This window comes from Pistacia vera, unplaced genomic scaffold, assembly GCF_008641045.1.
Source record: "Pistacia vera cultivar Batoury unplaced genomic scaffold, PisVer_v2 Contig329, whole genome shotgun sequence".
Taxonomy (NCBI): domain Eukaryota; kingdom Viridiplantae; phylum Streptophyta; class Magnoliopsida; order Sapindales; family Anacardiaceae; genus Pistacia; species Pistacia vera.
Window position 1 is genome coordinate 104100 of NW_022196145.1, and position 15485 is coordinate 119584.

The following is a 15485-nucleotide window of genomic DNA, read 5'->3' on the forward strand; positions in this document are numbered from 1 at the left end:
GTGGTGCCATGAAGGTTTTGCCATGGTGTCTTTTGATTTGAAACAAAATGAATTCTTTTATGATTTTAGGGTTAGGGTTTAGTGGAAAGTTGTGATTGCAGTTCTTTGTAATTATTGTAAACAATTGGGGGTGTATTTATAATTTTCACATGGGATATTTATCATTTTTCTGATTAATAGGGGTGTATTGTGATTTTCCCATGTACTTGGAACTGGAGCAAACATGTGTTTTAGGTTCCAGTTCCAAACATTCTCGAATGATGACGAAGGAAGTAGCGAATTGTTTGGGGATTAGAGAAGGTTTCTCTCTCTCTCATCTGATCAGATCTTCTCTTTTTGTCTCTCTGGTTCAAAAGCAAATCGAGATAGAAGATGCACCAAATTTGAATTTTAATGTTTGAATTAGAGATAAATGAATTTGAAATTATGAATTTGGTCTAGAAATAAAGCGAGAGAGAAAATCAACCAAATTTAAATTTTGATGTTTGAATTATACATAAATAGATCTGAATCTAGCCCAGAAATAAAGCGGGAGAGAAAATGAACCAAATTTGAATTTTAATGTTTGAATTAGACATAAATAGATCTAAATTGGGTTGACCCGATGCCCATGGGTTGGGCATTAGAGAGAAAGTGAGAAACCTCATTAGTTTGCACTCGCCTACAGTTTGAAAATAACCATTTACATACCTTAAGATTTTACTTAATTATCATTGACTTCCATCTATAATATCACTTACCACATCAATTGATTTACACGTTACTATTTAATTTAGGAAGATAAATGTTTGGATAGCACAAGTTATTTTCCTCCCTTAAAACCACATTGAATATGAGGAATTGTAAAATTCTTATTAATTTATAGTTATTAAGGTTTAGAGTTTAGGATTTATGTATTAAGTTTCAGGGTGAAAAAAAAGGCTTGAAAAAATCTATGATTTTCCCACAATCAATATCTATTACAGGCCAAAAAACGAAAAAACAAAGGTTAAAGCATGCACACTTATATGAGGTTTTTCGCCTTGTTTTTGTTATAGATATTCAAGATTCGAATACGTTATATGGCTCACCTCATAGAATGATAGATGGTAAAGAAAATGCTTAAAAAATAATCTATGATTTTCTCACAATTAAGATTTATTACAGGCCAAAAGAAGGGAAAAATTGAAGGGTGTGCGCACTTGCATTTGCCTTATTTAGTTCAACAATAAATAACATTGTGACTGATATGTTACTAATCAATTGGCGCAACGCCAGTTTAATAGATTAAAGTTGGAATGCAAAGGAAGAAGGATAATACAATTTTTTCAAAAATTCAAGTCGGACCGTGGCTCGGCTTAGGCTCTAGTCTCTACTATGCTGCACCCCTGTTTGTGGAGATGGTGGAGTGGGTGAGGAGTGTTTATATGTTTTTGCGAGGTTTGATGAAGAAGTCTTGAAATGAAGAGATTAGAAAATTTTATTTGTAAAATTATATAAAATTAATAAATAAAGTTAATATACTAAAAATGAAAAATAAAAAGGCAAACTACCATACCTCTAAAAACTTTCGTTTTAATATATTAAAAAGTGATGAAAAATTAAGTATATCATTTATCAGTTAATGTCATATCAAATCTTCATCAATGTCCATCAAGATTGGATCTTTTATTTTAAACTTGAGACCTGGATATATAGTAACCAAAACCCGAACCACCAATCAAAAGTTTTGTTATTGGGCATGTCTTCTAAGTAAAGATGGATCATTTATTGACCCCTAAATTGACTAAAATACGGATTTTAAAAATATTTATTTATAAACATCAACTGTATTAATCTACTTTTTGGAATTCCGTCAAGTAAACAATATGGGTTTTAGCGCTTTGCTAATGGAAAGTAAAGGGGCATATATCCACTTTTTAGTAAAGAAAGAGGGCTACTTCACGACTTGCTACTAATTATTGAACGGGTTCGCAGCGAGTTGAGTCTATAGTGACGGAACATTTCCGCCGGGGTTAATGGGTGCTGGGCCTGGAACTTTTGGGGGCTGGAAGCTGGATATCAAAATGGAGGATGGGGTTTATAAGAAGTTTGTTGGGGTAATGGATACGTGGGCTGTTCATTTTGGGCAGTGGCGGGCTGATTGGTATTGGGCTGGGTAGGGTGTGCTGGGCGTGTGGCGTCTTTTTTGGACAGATGGTATGGGTTCTTTGTATGGGCTGCTTGTGTGGGCCGATTGCACGGGCAGGCTGTGAGGGCTGTTTGCGTGGAGAGAAACGTGGGCCAGCTGCGCCAGGCTTTGTTCCTTTCTGCATGGGCCTCCTTATTTTGCGTGGGCTGTTGGCCTTTAGATTTATTCTTCCTTTGATGGGCTCCCCTTTGGGTTGTGCTGAGTCCTTCTTTGAGACTATAAGGCCTTGTATAAATATTTTTGTTTTTGTTAAGGCTTCTTTTTGGTTGGGCCTTTGTGTAGAGGACTGTAAATCCTAGGCCTTTTTTGATTAGCTTTTCCTATGGGCATGTGCGTGCCCAAGGGCTCAGCGAAAAAGAGAGTTCCCTCTCCTTAGTCCCTCCCGTTAAATTTGAATTTCAATGGGCTTTCTTGGGCCTCTTGAAATTAGGGCACCTTGTTAATTTTAAAATGTTGACATAAATCTTTCATATAAACTGGTATAAAGTTTAGATTTTTATCAATCAATAATAAATTCAAAATTTAATGAGATAAATTTCCTTGAATGTAATTGTTTATGAAGAAATTTAATAATTAAAATTAAAGTTTTTCATATAACTAAATTATAGTCTCTAGCTCTCATAATCCTTTTTTGTTGCCATATGAATAATAAATTAATGGCTCTTGTGACTTGTCTTGTCCTTCTCCATTTTATAATGTGGGTCAAAATCTTTCACTACTAATGCCTTCTGCTTGCAATATTTATGTCATTGTAATTGTATGATTGCGGTCCTCTCCTCCTACTCCCACGCCCACAACAACAATTACGCACATGCAAAATTTGAAATTTCCATACAAGTGTACGATGATGTAGAAAGAATAAACACCAACGTAAAATCAATTATTTACGAACAAACACGTACAGTCGAATATATTAACCATTTGAACATACGTCAATTCATATATAATTTAAGAGATTTAGTATAAAAGAAAATTGTATTGCCGTATAATAATACTTTTATAATTAACTTTTAGGACTGCATTATTTGTATTTCGGACCGGATCATTAAGTATGTCAGTTACAGCGTGACATGACGTAACAGGACAGTACAGACATCTCAGTCTAAGTCTAATCATCACGTTTGCGTCATGAAACGTGGTCCAGATCTCCAGTATCTTCATGCAATCTGCAAATTCTAAGCACGCGCGTTTTACATTTCCTTCTTCTTTAATTCTTGTTCACTCATTCTGTAGAACACAGATTTTCAACCTAAGTGGAGAATCGCTTTAAGAAATTATATATAAGCGTTCAGTCTCGATAGAGAATTCACTAAGCCACCCATTTTGATGGAAAAGCCAAGGTCCGATCACGTCGTTCTCTTCATTGATCAACAAAACCCTAAACCTCCAGCCACGGAAACAGAGCTCAAGGACCAGATAGCCGCAGAGCAGAAGTCCCAGAACTCAGCAAGAACGAAAATTCTTCGCCGCCTCAACTTCTCCAAACCAAAAGCTCGATTACTAGAGTTTAACTATCCGGCAACTGGCCACAAACCAATTCCTGAATCTGACGAAATGGAATCTTTTCTGGAAAAGTACTCTTCGAGCGAAGATGACGACGACGATGAAGATGTCGAGTGGGAGAACGAATTTGATGAAGGCGATGGAGGAATGGGAGAAGATCAGGTAAGAAAGAGAAGGAGGAAAATTAAGTGGAGACTCTTGGTGGAATGGGTATTGTTCATCGTTATTATGACTTGTTTGATTTGTTCTCTCACTATAAAATCAATCAAGAACGAGATCAAATGGGGAATGGAGACATGGAAATGGTGCTTAATGGTGATGGTAACCTTCTGCGGCCGCCTAGTTTCCGGCTGGTTGATGACTTTCATTGTCTTCTTAATCGTCCGCAACTTCATGCTAAGAGAAAAGGTTTTGTATTTCGTCTATGGACTCAGAAAAAGCATTCAAAACTGCCTCTGGTTGGCCCTCGTTCTTATCGCATGGAGCATGTTCAACGGGAAAGTTCGTGAAAATAACAAGATTCTCAAGAAAGTCTTTCAAGCTCTCGTTGCAGTGCTCCTCGGTGCAACGATTTGGCTTATTAAAATCATATTAGTGAAATTATTGGCCTCATCGTTTCACGTTACAACATATTTTGATCGAATGAAAGAGAGTGTGTTTCATCATTATATACTGGATACGCTTTCGGGGCCGCCGATGGACATGGACGGATTGATGAGTAAAGAGAAGCAAGGTCATAATCTGACGGAATCGAAGTCAATGCCGGCGAGATGGAAGGAGGGGAAGTTGAAGGAAGCGAGGAATGCTTACAAATCTAAGAAGTTTGGGTCGAGGAAGATTGACATGGAGAAGCTGAGGAGGTTGAGCACGGAGAGGAGGGCTTCGGCTTGGAGCGTGAAGAAGCTGGTGAATTACATAAGGTCATCAGGTTTATCAACCATTTCTAAGACTGTTGACGAGTTTGGAAACGCTGAATCGGAGATTACTAGCGAATGGGCAGCGAGAAACTCTGCGCAAAGGATCTTCAAGAACGTAGCTAAACCGGGTGCCAAGTAACTAATTTATCTCACTCTAAAATTAATTTAATTAGCGTTCATGATCAGCTATATATTTAGTTAACATGTATTCAAGGAGTTAGATTTAATTTAGTGCTTCAAGCGGCTAATGAAATTAATCGATTCATTGACAAAAAATAAAGAGAACTACAGATCTGAAATTGATAAGTGCGAAACTTGATAGATGTTCATACCGCGCATACATTTATATTGAATTTTTCCATAGTTAGCTTAAGAATTTATAATAAAAATCTTATAATTTATTAAGTATATATGGCTTAGATATGTAATAATTCTTGTACACAAACAGTCATCGATCTTAAGAATTATTGGTAGCTCTAGAATGCAGAGATAGCAACATTAGCCACGCTAGAGTATTAAAATCTTGGCGTTGCATGGCATCATAAAATCAGTATCAGATTAGCTAGCCATTATTCTCACAGTATTGTATAATATATATATTCGTATAAGTTTACTTATTCCTGACATTGCTGGCTAAGCACGCACTATTTATAACCTGAGTGTGTTTTTCATTAGACAGCTAAACAAATTTTTAATTTTTAATATATTTTATAATTATTTCATAAGATGAAGTCTTTAGAAGTGGGATTTCAATGGAGTGGCCAATATGACCATATTTTTACTCTTTTTGTCTTGCCATTTATTTTGACTCACGATACCCACTTGTTTCTGGATTTAGAAAGTGGGGTTTCAGGCAGCCACGAGTGAGAAAAAAAAAAGGCTAGTGCTTTAGGGTGTCCACTTCTCATCAAATTCTTCCCCATATACACAGACACCTGATCGTGACAAATATATATTCTCAGTGTGCATAAGTTTAGTACAAATTAGTGGTGTTCCAAGTAGTGAATTGATCTGTGTTGATGGTGGGGTTCTTTTTCATCCCGTATAGAATGGTCCTGATGTGGTGTTCACTTGTCATTGTAAATGTCTCAAATATTCCCCACTGTGGGCGTGGTCTGCCAGAAAGTCGGACACTGCCCACTTTCTGATCATTAGAGTCTCTATATTCTTCCAGTTAATTAAGTGGAAGAAAATAGTTAAGGGTTTTCTTGGATAGGATTATTTTAGTGTGGGACTCCATATTAATGAATATATATGATCATGGAAATTCATGAATATTCTTGGCCAAGAGTTCTATCAGGTGCAGATTTCCTAATCAAGTTCGGCGTCATTAACAAAATCGTTTTCATGCAGAAATAAATTAAAAAAAACGCGGTCGTTCCATGTTGGGACAGAAACTGAGTGGGATCCTTCCCCTGAGATAAGGGAATGGGAAAACTATTATAAACTCTCTTATTCATGCATGCTTTGCCACCGAATCATAAGATCCAACTATCTTTAAGGTCATCACCATAAAGGCCTTTTAAGACTATCACAACTCTTGTTTTTTTTTTTTTTTTTTTTATATATATATATATATATATATATGTGTGTGTGTGTGTGTGTGTGTGTTGTGTGTGTGTGTGTGAATGCATAATTCGTTAAATAATTTTTTTTTTTAAGTTGATTACCAATTCATATTTTTTTAAAGTGCGAATATTCATGTATGAGAATGCATAAATTGTTGAGTACTTGAGTTATTGTAGAATCAATGGCTGCGTTTGTTTCAGTTTTGGGAATACTACTTTTAGTATTCCCAAAAAGTTAAACAGTAAAATATCCAAAAAGTCATATTTTGAGATAATACTCCCAATATTATTCAACCTTTTTAAACCTCTTAAATTTGATAATTTAATTAAATACCCCTAAATATTTTTTTAAAAATTACAAAAACACCCCAGTAATTCATATTTACCAGATTCCGGCCACCACTGCCAGAAATGGCCGGAATCTGTTAGGATGGCGCACTACCGGCTGAATCTGGCCGGTAGTACGCCGATCTAGCCTTTTCCGGTCAGATCCACGGTGGATATGGCGGAAAAGGCCAGATCTAAGGCCAAAGATCTGGCCGTTGACAGCCAGATCTTTGGCCATAACGGTTTATAACGACGACCAACAAACGGTTGTCGTTGACCATCAACAACGACCGTTTGTTGGTCGTCGTTGACGGCCAGATCTGGCCTTTGTCGGCCAGATCCACGGTGGATCTGGCCGGCAAAGGCCATATCGGTGCACGACCGGCAAGATCCAGTCGGTCATGCGCCAATACGGTGAACCCGGCCACCCTCCGGCGGTGGTGGCCGGCTGTCCGTATTTGACATTGGGTTGGGGGTGTTTTTGTTAACTTTTAAGATTTTATTATAGGGGGTGTTTTGTAAATAAACAAATATAGGGGGTCTTTTATAATTTATAAATCTTACATCGTAATACCCGCCCAATTCAACTTTTTTTTAACTTTTTTCAAAAAACTTTTCTCAAAACCCCCAAATTTTGAACCAAACGGAGCCAATAATACGTACCATTTCTTTTTCATTTTTGTTGTAGGTATATTGAAGAAGAAGATTTAATGAGATTTTTGACACGTGTTGAGATTCACACTATATTTGCACTCTTCGAAGGGGCCCTTGAGACTGGAAGGATCACAAAATCTTCATTTAGAAATTGGGTGGTATGAGTCTTTCCTCATTATTATTGAGTCAATTTCATCACAAATCTCGTTCACTATTACTTAGTATTAACCTCTGCAATATCAAGCTAATTAATGGTGTCTTTTCATCTGCAGGTTCGCGCTTATCTTGAACGAAAAGCTTTAGCACATTCTTTGAATGATACCAAAACGGCAGTTCAACAACTGCACAAATTGGCAAGTGCAATTGTCAGTATAATCATTCTTGTGATGTCTCTCATGGTTATGGAGGTGGCAACATCCAAAGTAATAGTTTTTGTCCTCACCCAATTAGTTCTCGTGGGCTTCATGTTTCGGAACACTTGCAAAATGGTCTTCGAGTCCATCGTCTTCATCTTCATCATGCACCCTTTTGACATTGGAGATCGTTGCGTCATTGATGGCGTTCAGGTTAGTACGAATCTTCTCACCATAATTCTAACTTTTTGGCATCAAACTGTTCTATCTTGAACAAAATTGATTGAACTTTTCTTTTGTAACATTAGTTGATGTTTATTTATGTTGTTTTGATAGATGATTGTGGAAGAAATGAATATATTAACGACGGTATTTCTCCGATATGATATGGAGAAAATTTATTATCCGAATGCGGTCTTGCTCACAAAGCCAATCAGCAATTTCTACAGAAGTCCAGAAATGGCTGATAGTATTAATTTCACAGTTGATATATCTACATCCATGGATTCCATCATTACGCTTAAGAAGGCGATTCAAGCGTAATCAGCTGATCTATTAATCATCTTTTAATTGAATTTCTTGATTTCGTATTAGTAAATTCAATATTTCTTCTATTATTATAAATGCAGATATGTTGAGAGCAAACCCAAGTACTGGAACCCCAGGCACTCAGTGATTGTGAAAGAAATTGACGAACAGAACAAGTTGAAAATGTGCCTATGTGTTCAACATACCATCAATCATCAAAACTATGGGGAGAGGAGTAGTCGGATATCTGAGCTTATCCTTGAGTTGAAAAAGATCCTTGAGAACCTTGGAATCAAGTATAGTCTTCTTCCTCAAGAGGTTCGTCTCAACCACGTCAACCTCGACAATTGGAGCTAAATTTCATGACATTTACTGTCTTAATTTATATATACTAATTATAGTTATTTTTACGTTTAAAATAATTATTCTAAGTGACTTCTGTAATTAATTAATTAAGTTGTGTTACTTTAATTTTAGTAATTAAGGCTGTTGTTATAAGTACGATGGAGATGACTTTAAGTAATTTGTCAAATAAGTTACCTTACTATATATTATTGTTGATTTTGATGGCCGTCTAAGTTAGAAATTAAAAATATATTTTATGAATAGAAAAACTTGCTCACACCAATTGATTCATTTGAGTCTTAAAAGTTAAAACATGTCAATTTGTCTTTCATTTAATTAAATTTTACATCCTTGATAATATTTTATCAGCTTCTTAAATCAAATGTAGAAACAGAAAACTTAGTACATATAGCAATTAAGTCGAAAAATAAAATAATGGATACATATATAATTTTGAGTTCTAGACATAGATTTTCAAATATTGTTCCATCCGAGTGTAATTCACCTCGGGATAAAGCTTTGAAGCTTCTTCATGACCCTCTTCCTTTATATCAAAGTTTGTCAAACATCCCTCGTAAAAAATATGATAAAAATGTCCCAATCCAGCCTTCGCTCCAATATCATCCGTCCCTGCAGTTAATATTTAATTAATACACAATAAATAACAAAATCTCATGCTAATTTATTGAAGTCAATTAATTAATTTACCTTTCAACATAGCTAAAATGTCTTGCCCAGAAATACTTGTCTTTTCTAGTTGTCTTCCAATAAGCTTCTCCCATTTCTCAACTAATTGTCTTTGCGATAGGATGTTTTCAGGTGGTGCCACGTACAATGTTTTGTTTAATGTTCGAGGATCATCTATTGTCTTTATTGTGTATGTCGCCACATCATCTTCGTCCATGAAAATCGCTATATGCCATTAGTACAAAAAGTCAAACATTGAAAAAATAATTCAAAATATTAATACTTACGTAATTAGAATTATATTTACGTAAGTTTTATACCTTTAACGTTGCCATCTCCATAGAGAGTGACTTTAACTCTTGGAGGAACGAGGGTGGCGAACTGAGAGAGATTGCCGGCGAAATAACCACCAAAGCAATTGGCGATGACATAAGTGAAGGGGATATTGGCATCCTCAATAGCTCTTCTAATTACCATTTTTTGATCAAATGTTTCGTTTCCTGGTTCAAGTGCGTGCTCCATTCTTGATGGGTCCATTCCAAACTCCGAAGGTAAGAAACGCTACAAAATGTCCCACAGAATAATTTATTTAGACATTAATTAGCCGTCCGAGCAATTAATAATATTCAACGAAGGATTATTACGATTAATATGATTGAAAAAGACAATTAAATTAAGCTAACGGGGGACAATTAATTGGAATATTTTACCTAATATATCAAAGTTTTATTTTCTTTTTAATTTCCTGATTTTTGTCGTTTTGGATCGTGGAAGCTTACATGATGAAGTGCACTAAGCTTGAAGCAATTAATTAGATTATCCCATCTGAGTTACTCAATTTTTTTTTAAAAAAAACACAGAGAAAGACGAATTTAGAGTTGTTGAGTTTGCTTTCTTATCAAGTCTAATTTATTGCCGGCGGTCATAATAAAGTATAAAGAACAAAAAACAATACATAGAGTCAGAGATTAGTTATATATTTTAACATAAAAGAAATTAAACTAGGTTTGAACGGACATTCACTGTCAAATTAAAGGTAGTTCACCAATTCAAATATAATACATTTAATCGAGCTCTCCAAACAATAAGCAGATTACAACTACAACGAAGAAGAAAAGGTCAAATAATAAATAATCAACAGTAATTTATACATATAATTTAAACTCATTACTCGATTTTAAAAGATTTAACAAAGAATCAAATTTTTATCAAATTTTCATATAATTGACGTAGAAACAAATTTACTTTTCAACCAAGTAATAGAACAAAATTTCAAAATTGCTTCTATTTCAATCAATATAACCCACAGCTAAAGCCAACCACTATTAAGACAAAAACACATATCCATAAATAACACCAAGAAGTAGAAATCCTACCTTAATATTTCCGGCTTCTTTGATCGCCTCAACAAGCTTCAGCTGCAACAAAATGTTGTGGCTCCGAAAATGAACTCCAGACATCGTACAAATCACAACATCAACTTTCTTCACTGCATCCACCAGGCCTTTATGATCGGAAAAGGAGCCCTCGACGAGAATGGCCCCTTCCTTTTTGAAAGATAACAGCATTTGAAGCTTTTCGATGTCGAGTCCGATCTCCGGACGCTGAAGAACATAAGTTGTGTGGCCTTGAGCTAAACTTGCCTTCACAATTCTCCTTCCTATATAACCTGTTGCCCCCACAACAAGAACTTTGCTCTTTCCCATTTTTTGGGTTGAAGATCAGTTGTGAAAGTTTAATAGCAGAGAGATGAATATATAGAGAGATTTGAGACTTGGTCGTGCATGGTTTCTCAAAAAATGAATATAATTAAGCCACGTACTCATTCATGCCTTACAAGTTAATCAACAAGTTTGTTGATTTCAATATAAAAACAATAAAATGGTTGCTTATTTATATTATTATACAAAATTTTAAAATATAAATGAAAATAATATAATCCTGCGAATTAACAACTTATTAATTTTTCAAAAGATAATTAGGGTCATTTTAATATAGAATTTAATAACATTTTTTATTTTAAAAAATGGGTGATAAAATTTTTGTATGAAAAAGCATTAGGTAAAAATGAATCAAACTGTATTTTAAAACAATTTTTGAATACAATAATGAAAACTAATGTAATATCAAAGAACGATTAAAATACGTTTTCATAATTTTCAATACGAAAACAATTTTTGAATATGGACTCAAATTTTTAATTATTAAAAATACAATTAAAAAATTAGATCGAATTTTTATTTTTTGAAACACGTATCACATAGATGGTCTTAATCTCGAAAAAGAAAATATTTTCATAAAAAATACAAGCACCACAGAGACAATTGGCGGTTAAAACAAAAGTGGAAGACTACTTCAAAAGGATAATTAAATTAAATGCGACACAGAGATACAAATTAAAAGGCCTTGTTGCGTGGATTAATAAGAGATTTTGTGAATAAATCGGGTTTATTTTTTTATTTTTTTTTGTGACTGGAGTATCTATATCAGTTTGCACGCACCTCAATTAATCATTAGGATTCTGAAGTTGATAGCCAGATAAATCTCTTTAATGACCGCCCTCATTAGCAACTCATTTTCCAGGATTCTAAAGTTGACAACCAGATAAATCTCTTCGATGGATTAAACTTAGGACCTTTTGAATAATACATTTAAGAGTCCTAATTAACTGTCAAATCACCCAATGATGGTTATAAATTAACAATATTAGTGACCTCAATTTGGACACAAACAATCCGTAAGACGACATTAAAATTAAGGAAAATTCCATATAGAACAAGTTGGTGTAACTGGTTGCAAATTGAATCTAAATATAATACTTATTATTCTATTAGAAATAATTATTTAACCAATATAATTAATTAAGCTAAATGGCACGTCAAGAGATAAAGGGTCAAATTAAGATTGGTGGTTCATTTGTCTCAATTTGATTCTGGTTATATATCCATTCCGCTCACCACTCACTGTTAAAGAGACATTTCTTCGTCTTTACTTGAACTCCATCGGCCAAAGCATTTTAACAATCGGAACTCCATGGGCCCAAGGCATAGTGGTAAGAATAATGGGCCCAGACTCTATGCTAGAAGCCCACTGGGCCTCAAGGAAAAGACCAACACAAAGCTCATAACATTTTGCCTAGCTAAATTAAGAAGACATTTGGTTAAGAGAATATTACCGTAAATGTTATATTAATGGGAATATAGATTACTTTGAAGATTAATGAGAATGTTATATAAAATGTGTTTGGTTAGATTGGAATAAATTGATGGTTATCATGCTATGTTATATTGATATGTTTGGTTGGAATGAATAAATTGGTGGATATGTTATATAGATTACTAAATTGTCTTTCTTTTTAATATTATTATTTAAATGATTAAATCATTTTTAACCCCCAAAGTTTGAGAATTTAGATAAACATCTCCACAATAAAAGTTTACAAACTAACCAAAACACCCCAACACCAAGAGGACAATCAATCGTCGGCCACCATCACTAACTGACAGTTGGAAGTCATCAAAATGGCGCACAACCAATTAGATCTGGCTAGAAATGATCTAGTTGTTAACGGGCAGATCCACTCCATCCATTGATCTAGCCAGAAACAACCAGATGGGCGCATGGCTAGCTAGATCTGACCGATTGTGCACCATTCTGGTGATGTCCACTGGTGGCCCACGGCCGCTGGTGGCCAGATCTGACATTCTTGTAAATTGATTTCAATGCAAGGGTCTTGTCCAAAAGTTTTGTGTATAAGGTTAAAATAGTCTATGAATATTCTTATAAATTGTTTTCAAAACGAGGGCATTCTTGTCCAAAATTTTCAATAGTTAAGGGTAAAATTATAACAAAATTAAGATTATCAAGTAATTTTAAAATACCTAAGAAAATAGTGATAATCAGATTACTACATATATAACCAACCGTCATTACTATGCTTTTTACAAAATTATTGGAATCTTATAGGCTTCGTTTGGTTCGTGATTTAACAGTTTTGAAAATAATTTTCTGAAAAAAGTTGGTGGAGTTGTATTTAATAGTTTTCTGAAAAAGTGTTTGCATTTAAATATACTTGTTTATTTATTATAATTATCAATAGATAATGTCAGAAAAAAGTTGTTTGCATTTAATAATGTCAGATAATGCTGTGCGCCTGAGCCTTGTGTGTCACCTTTATTCCCACGCCACTCGCGCCATCGGTTAGCTGAACGCAGGGGTGTTTTTGATAATTATTGAACTTTTCAATTCNTTAAAAAAACGACGTCGTTTTTGTTTTCTCAGCTTTGTTTTCACCGCAGCAACATCATGAATCCATGATGAATCTAGTCATGCTCAACGGAGGACACGTGCTTTTAGTGGAAGTGGGGCAGACAACCTTGAACGAATTCCACTTCCACTATTGTGTCGTGTTGAGTTGAGTTGAGTTGAGTTGATTTCTTCCTCACTTTCTTAAAAGTAACCACAACTTATATATTAAGTTAGAATAATGCCACCAACAACCCCTACTTTTTATTTCAAATAATATGCTAATTAATTATACATAATAATATTATGTAAAATAATATAATATTTGTTATATATAAATTGGTGAAACATAAATCGAATAAATGATTATATATAAAAAGTTAATTTAATAAATATTTGACAAAAACCAATAAATAATATATCAATTGAAGGGCTATATTACATTAAAGTTTATATTACTATGTTATAAAATAAAACGTGTTAAAATGAAAATTTTGATTTCTTACTTAAAATATATTATATTAGCCATTAAGGGTGCGTTTGGATCGGGGGCATATAAGATAACAGGGGTAATCTTCGTTTATTTTGCAAGATTCTGGTTTTGATTTGCAAATAATAAAATATTATGGGTATCTTTTATTGCAAATAGTGGTTACTATTGGTAATGTTGGGGGTAATCTGATACCCTCCTCTAAGGGTGTTATTAAAAGATTATCGGGTAATATGATTTTTATACCTATTTTGCCCTTAATTAAATGTTATTTCGGACACAATTGCCCTCAAATGTCTACTAAATAACAATTACCCAACCCCCCTACATTTGAGAAATTAGCTAAAACACCCCAATCACAAAAAAGTTTAAAAGTAAACAAAATACTCCCAGCCACCTAAGACCACCATTAGGTGTTACTTACCACCGCCGCCTTCAGTGTCAATCGCCTTTTTCGACCAGATAAGGCTTTTTTATGCCTACATCTTTGGTCGTGAAACGACCATGGATTTGTAATCCATGTGCGGAAATGGCTATGTCGGCGCACAGTCAGCCATATACGGCCAATCGTGCGCCATTTTGTTGATTGCCGGCGGTGGTGGCTGGCTGTCGACAGGGGCTTGAGGTGGGTGGGGTGATTTTACTATAAATTAAAGTTTTATATAGCTGATGTATTTTAGCAAAATTTCAAATATAGGGGGTTAAAAAAAATTATTCAAAAAATAATATTATATTAACATTTAAAAAGGAAGGTAATTTCATAATCTATATAACATACACACCTATTTATCCTGCTAACCAAATATATTATTCAACAATTTATTTAAACTAACCAAATATATTTCATAAATATTCAATAATCTTCAAAGCGATCCATCGATTCCTTAACGTAACATCCCCAATAATAAATCATTCTAGAAGCCAAACGCTATTACACCCATGATAATATGATACGGCGGTGTCTAATCATATTTTTGGCGTCCTCCTAAAATCTTGTGCGGCCAATCTCTGTCTCCATGATAATCAAGAGTTGTTTGAAAATGTTTGTATACATTATTTTTAAGGTACACAAACGTTTAAGAATTTAGTTTTTGTTTGAGATTTGCAATATAGAAATATTTTTACAGAGTAATAATATTTTGTCGCTAAAATAATTACAATTTCAATGGAATCATTTGCAAAATTATAAAGGTGTGTACCAACAATATTATCTCATATTTGTGTGTTAATCTCTTAAAATATTTCCAACAGATATAGTTATTGTTTAATTTTTGATAATTTATTTGAAGTAATATTTTTTATGGCATAACAAAATTATTTTAGAGAAACTTTATGGTATTTTTGATAGTTAAATATTATTTAAAACTAAAAAAATAATAAAAAATTGACCTGTTAACAAACTTCGTGAGACTTCACATATATGGGGTTTATAAATAGATTTAAAATGCCAAAAACTAATTGTTGGATAAAATAAAATTTTGTCCATATCTAATTGACTATTTCATTTATATTATAAGTTATGGATACCTTTGTAGTGGAGATATAAAATATTAGAGGTAGGTATGAATTTAGTCCAGTGTAGGTATTATTAATCATTATCTCGACCTTATTCTAGTCATAACTAGAGAATATTTGTTTGTTTGGCTAATCTATAGTATTTGTTATGTTTAAGATAAGATAAATTATTCAACCTTTGTA

At 33.9% G+C, this 15485-nt stretch overlaps 2 protein-coding genes across 2 annotated transcripts; one reads left to right on the forward strand and one right to left on the reverse strand.

The window, feature by feature from the left end:
* Window positions 1-3487: 3487 nt before the first annotated feature.
* Window positions 3488-8523, forward strand: LOC116137529 (mechanosensitive ion channel protein 10-like). The gene is made up of 5 exons (XM_031423230.1): window positions 3488-4725; window positions 7174-7297; window positions 7412-7705; window positions 7829-8031; window positions 8122-8523. Exons 1-5 carry the CDS (start codon window positions 3497-3499, stop codon window positions 8375-8377), a joined length of 2106 nt encoding a protein of 701 aa, XP_031279090.1. The 5' UTR covers window positions 3488-3496; the 3' UTR covers window positions 8378-8523.
* Window positions 8524-8754: 231 nt separating this feature from the next.
* Window positions 8755-10790, reverse strand: LOC116137530 (isoflavone reductase homolog). The gene is made up of 4 exons (XM_031423231.1): window positions 10429-10790; window positions 9373-9613; window positions 9074-9277; window positions 8755-8995 (listed from the first exon to the last, which is right to left on the reverse strand). Exons 1-4 carry the CDS (start codon window positions 10756-10758, stop codon window positions 8826-8828), a joined length of 945 nt encoding a protein of 314 aa, XP_031279091.1. The 5' UTR covers window positions 10759-10790; the 3' UTR covers window positions 8755-8825.
* Between the last annotated feature and the right edge of the window lie 4695 nt (window positions 10791-15485).

Bases quoted from the DNA above. Each gene is read 5' to 3' on its own strand.
- LOC116137530 (XM_031423231.1), bottom strand. From the start codon at position 10,758: ATGGGAAAGAGCAAAGTTCTTGTTGTGGGGGCAACAGGTTATATAGGA. The intron at 9,614-10,428 runs GTAGGATTTCTA...GACATTTTGTAG, and splicing joins AAGAAGCCGGAAATATTAAG to CGTTTCTTACCTTCGGAGTT. The intron at 8,996-9,073 runs GTAAATTAATTA...TATTAACTGCAG, and splicing joins CATTTTAGCTATGTTGAAAG to GGACGGATGATATTGGAGCG.
- LOC116137529 (XM_031423230.1), top strand. From the start codon at position 3,497: ATGGAAAAGCCAAGGTCCGATCACGTCGTTCTCTTCATTGATCAACAA. The intron at 4,726-7,173 runs GTAACTAATTTA...TTTTTGTTGTAG, and splicing joins GTAGCTAAACCGGGTGCCAA to GTATATTGAAGAAGAAGATT. The intron at 8,032-8,121 runs GTAATCAGCTGA...TTATAAATGCAG, and splicing joins CTTAAGAAGGCGATTCAAGC to ATATGTTGAGAGCAAACCCA.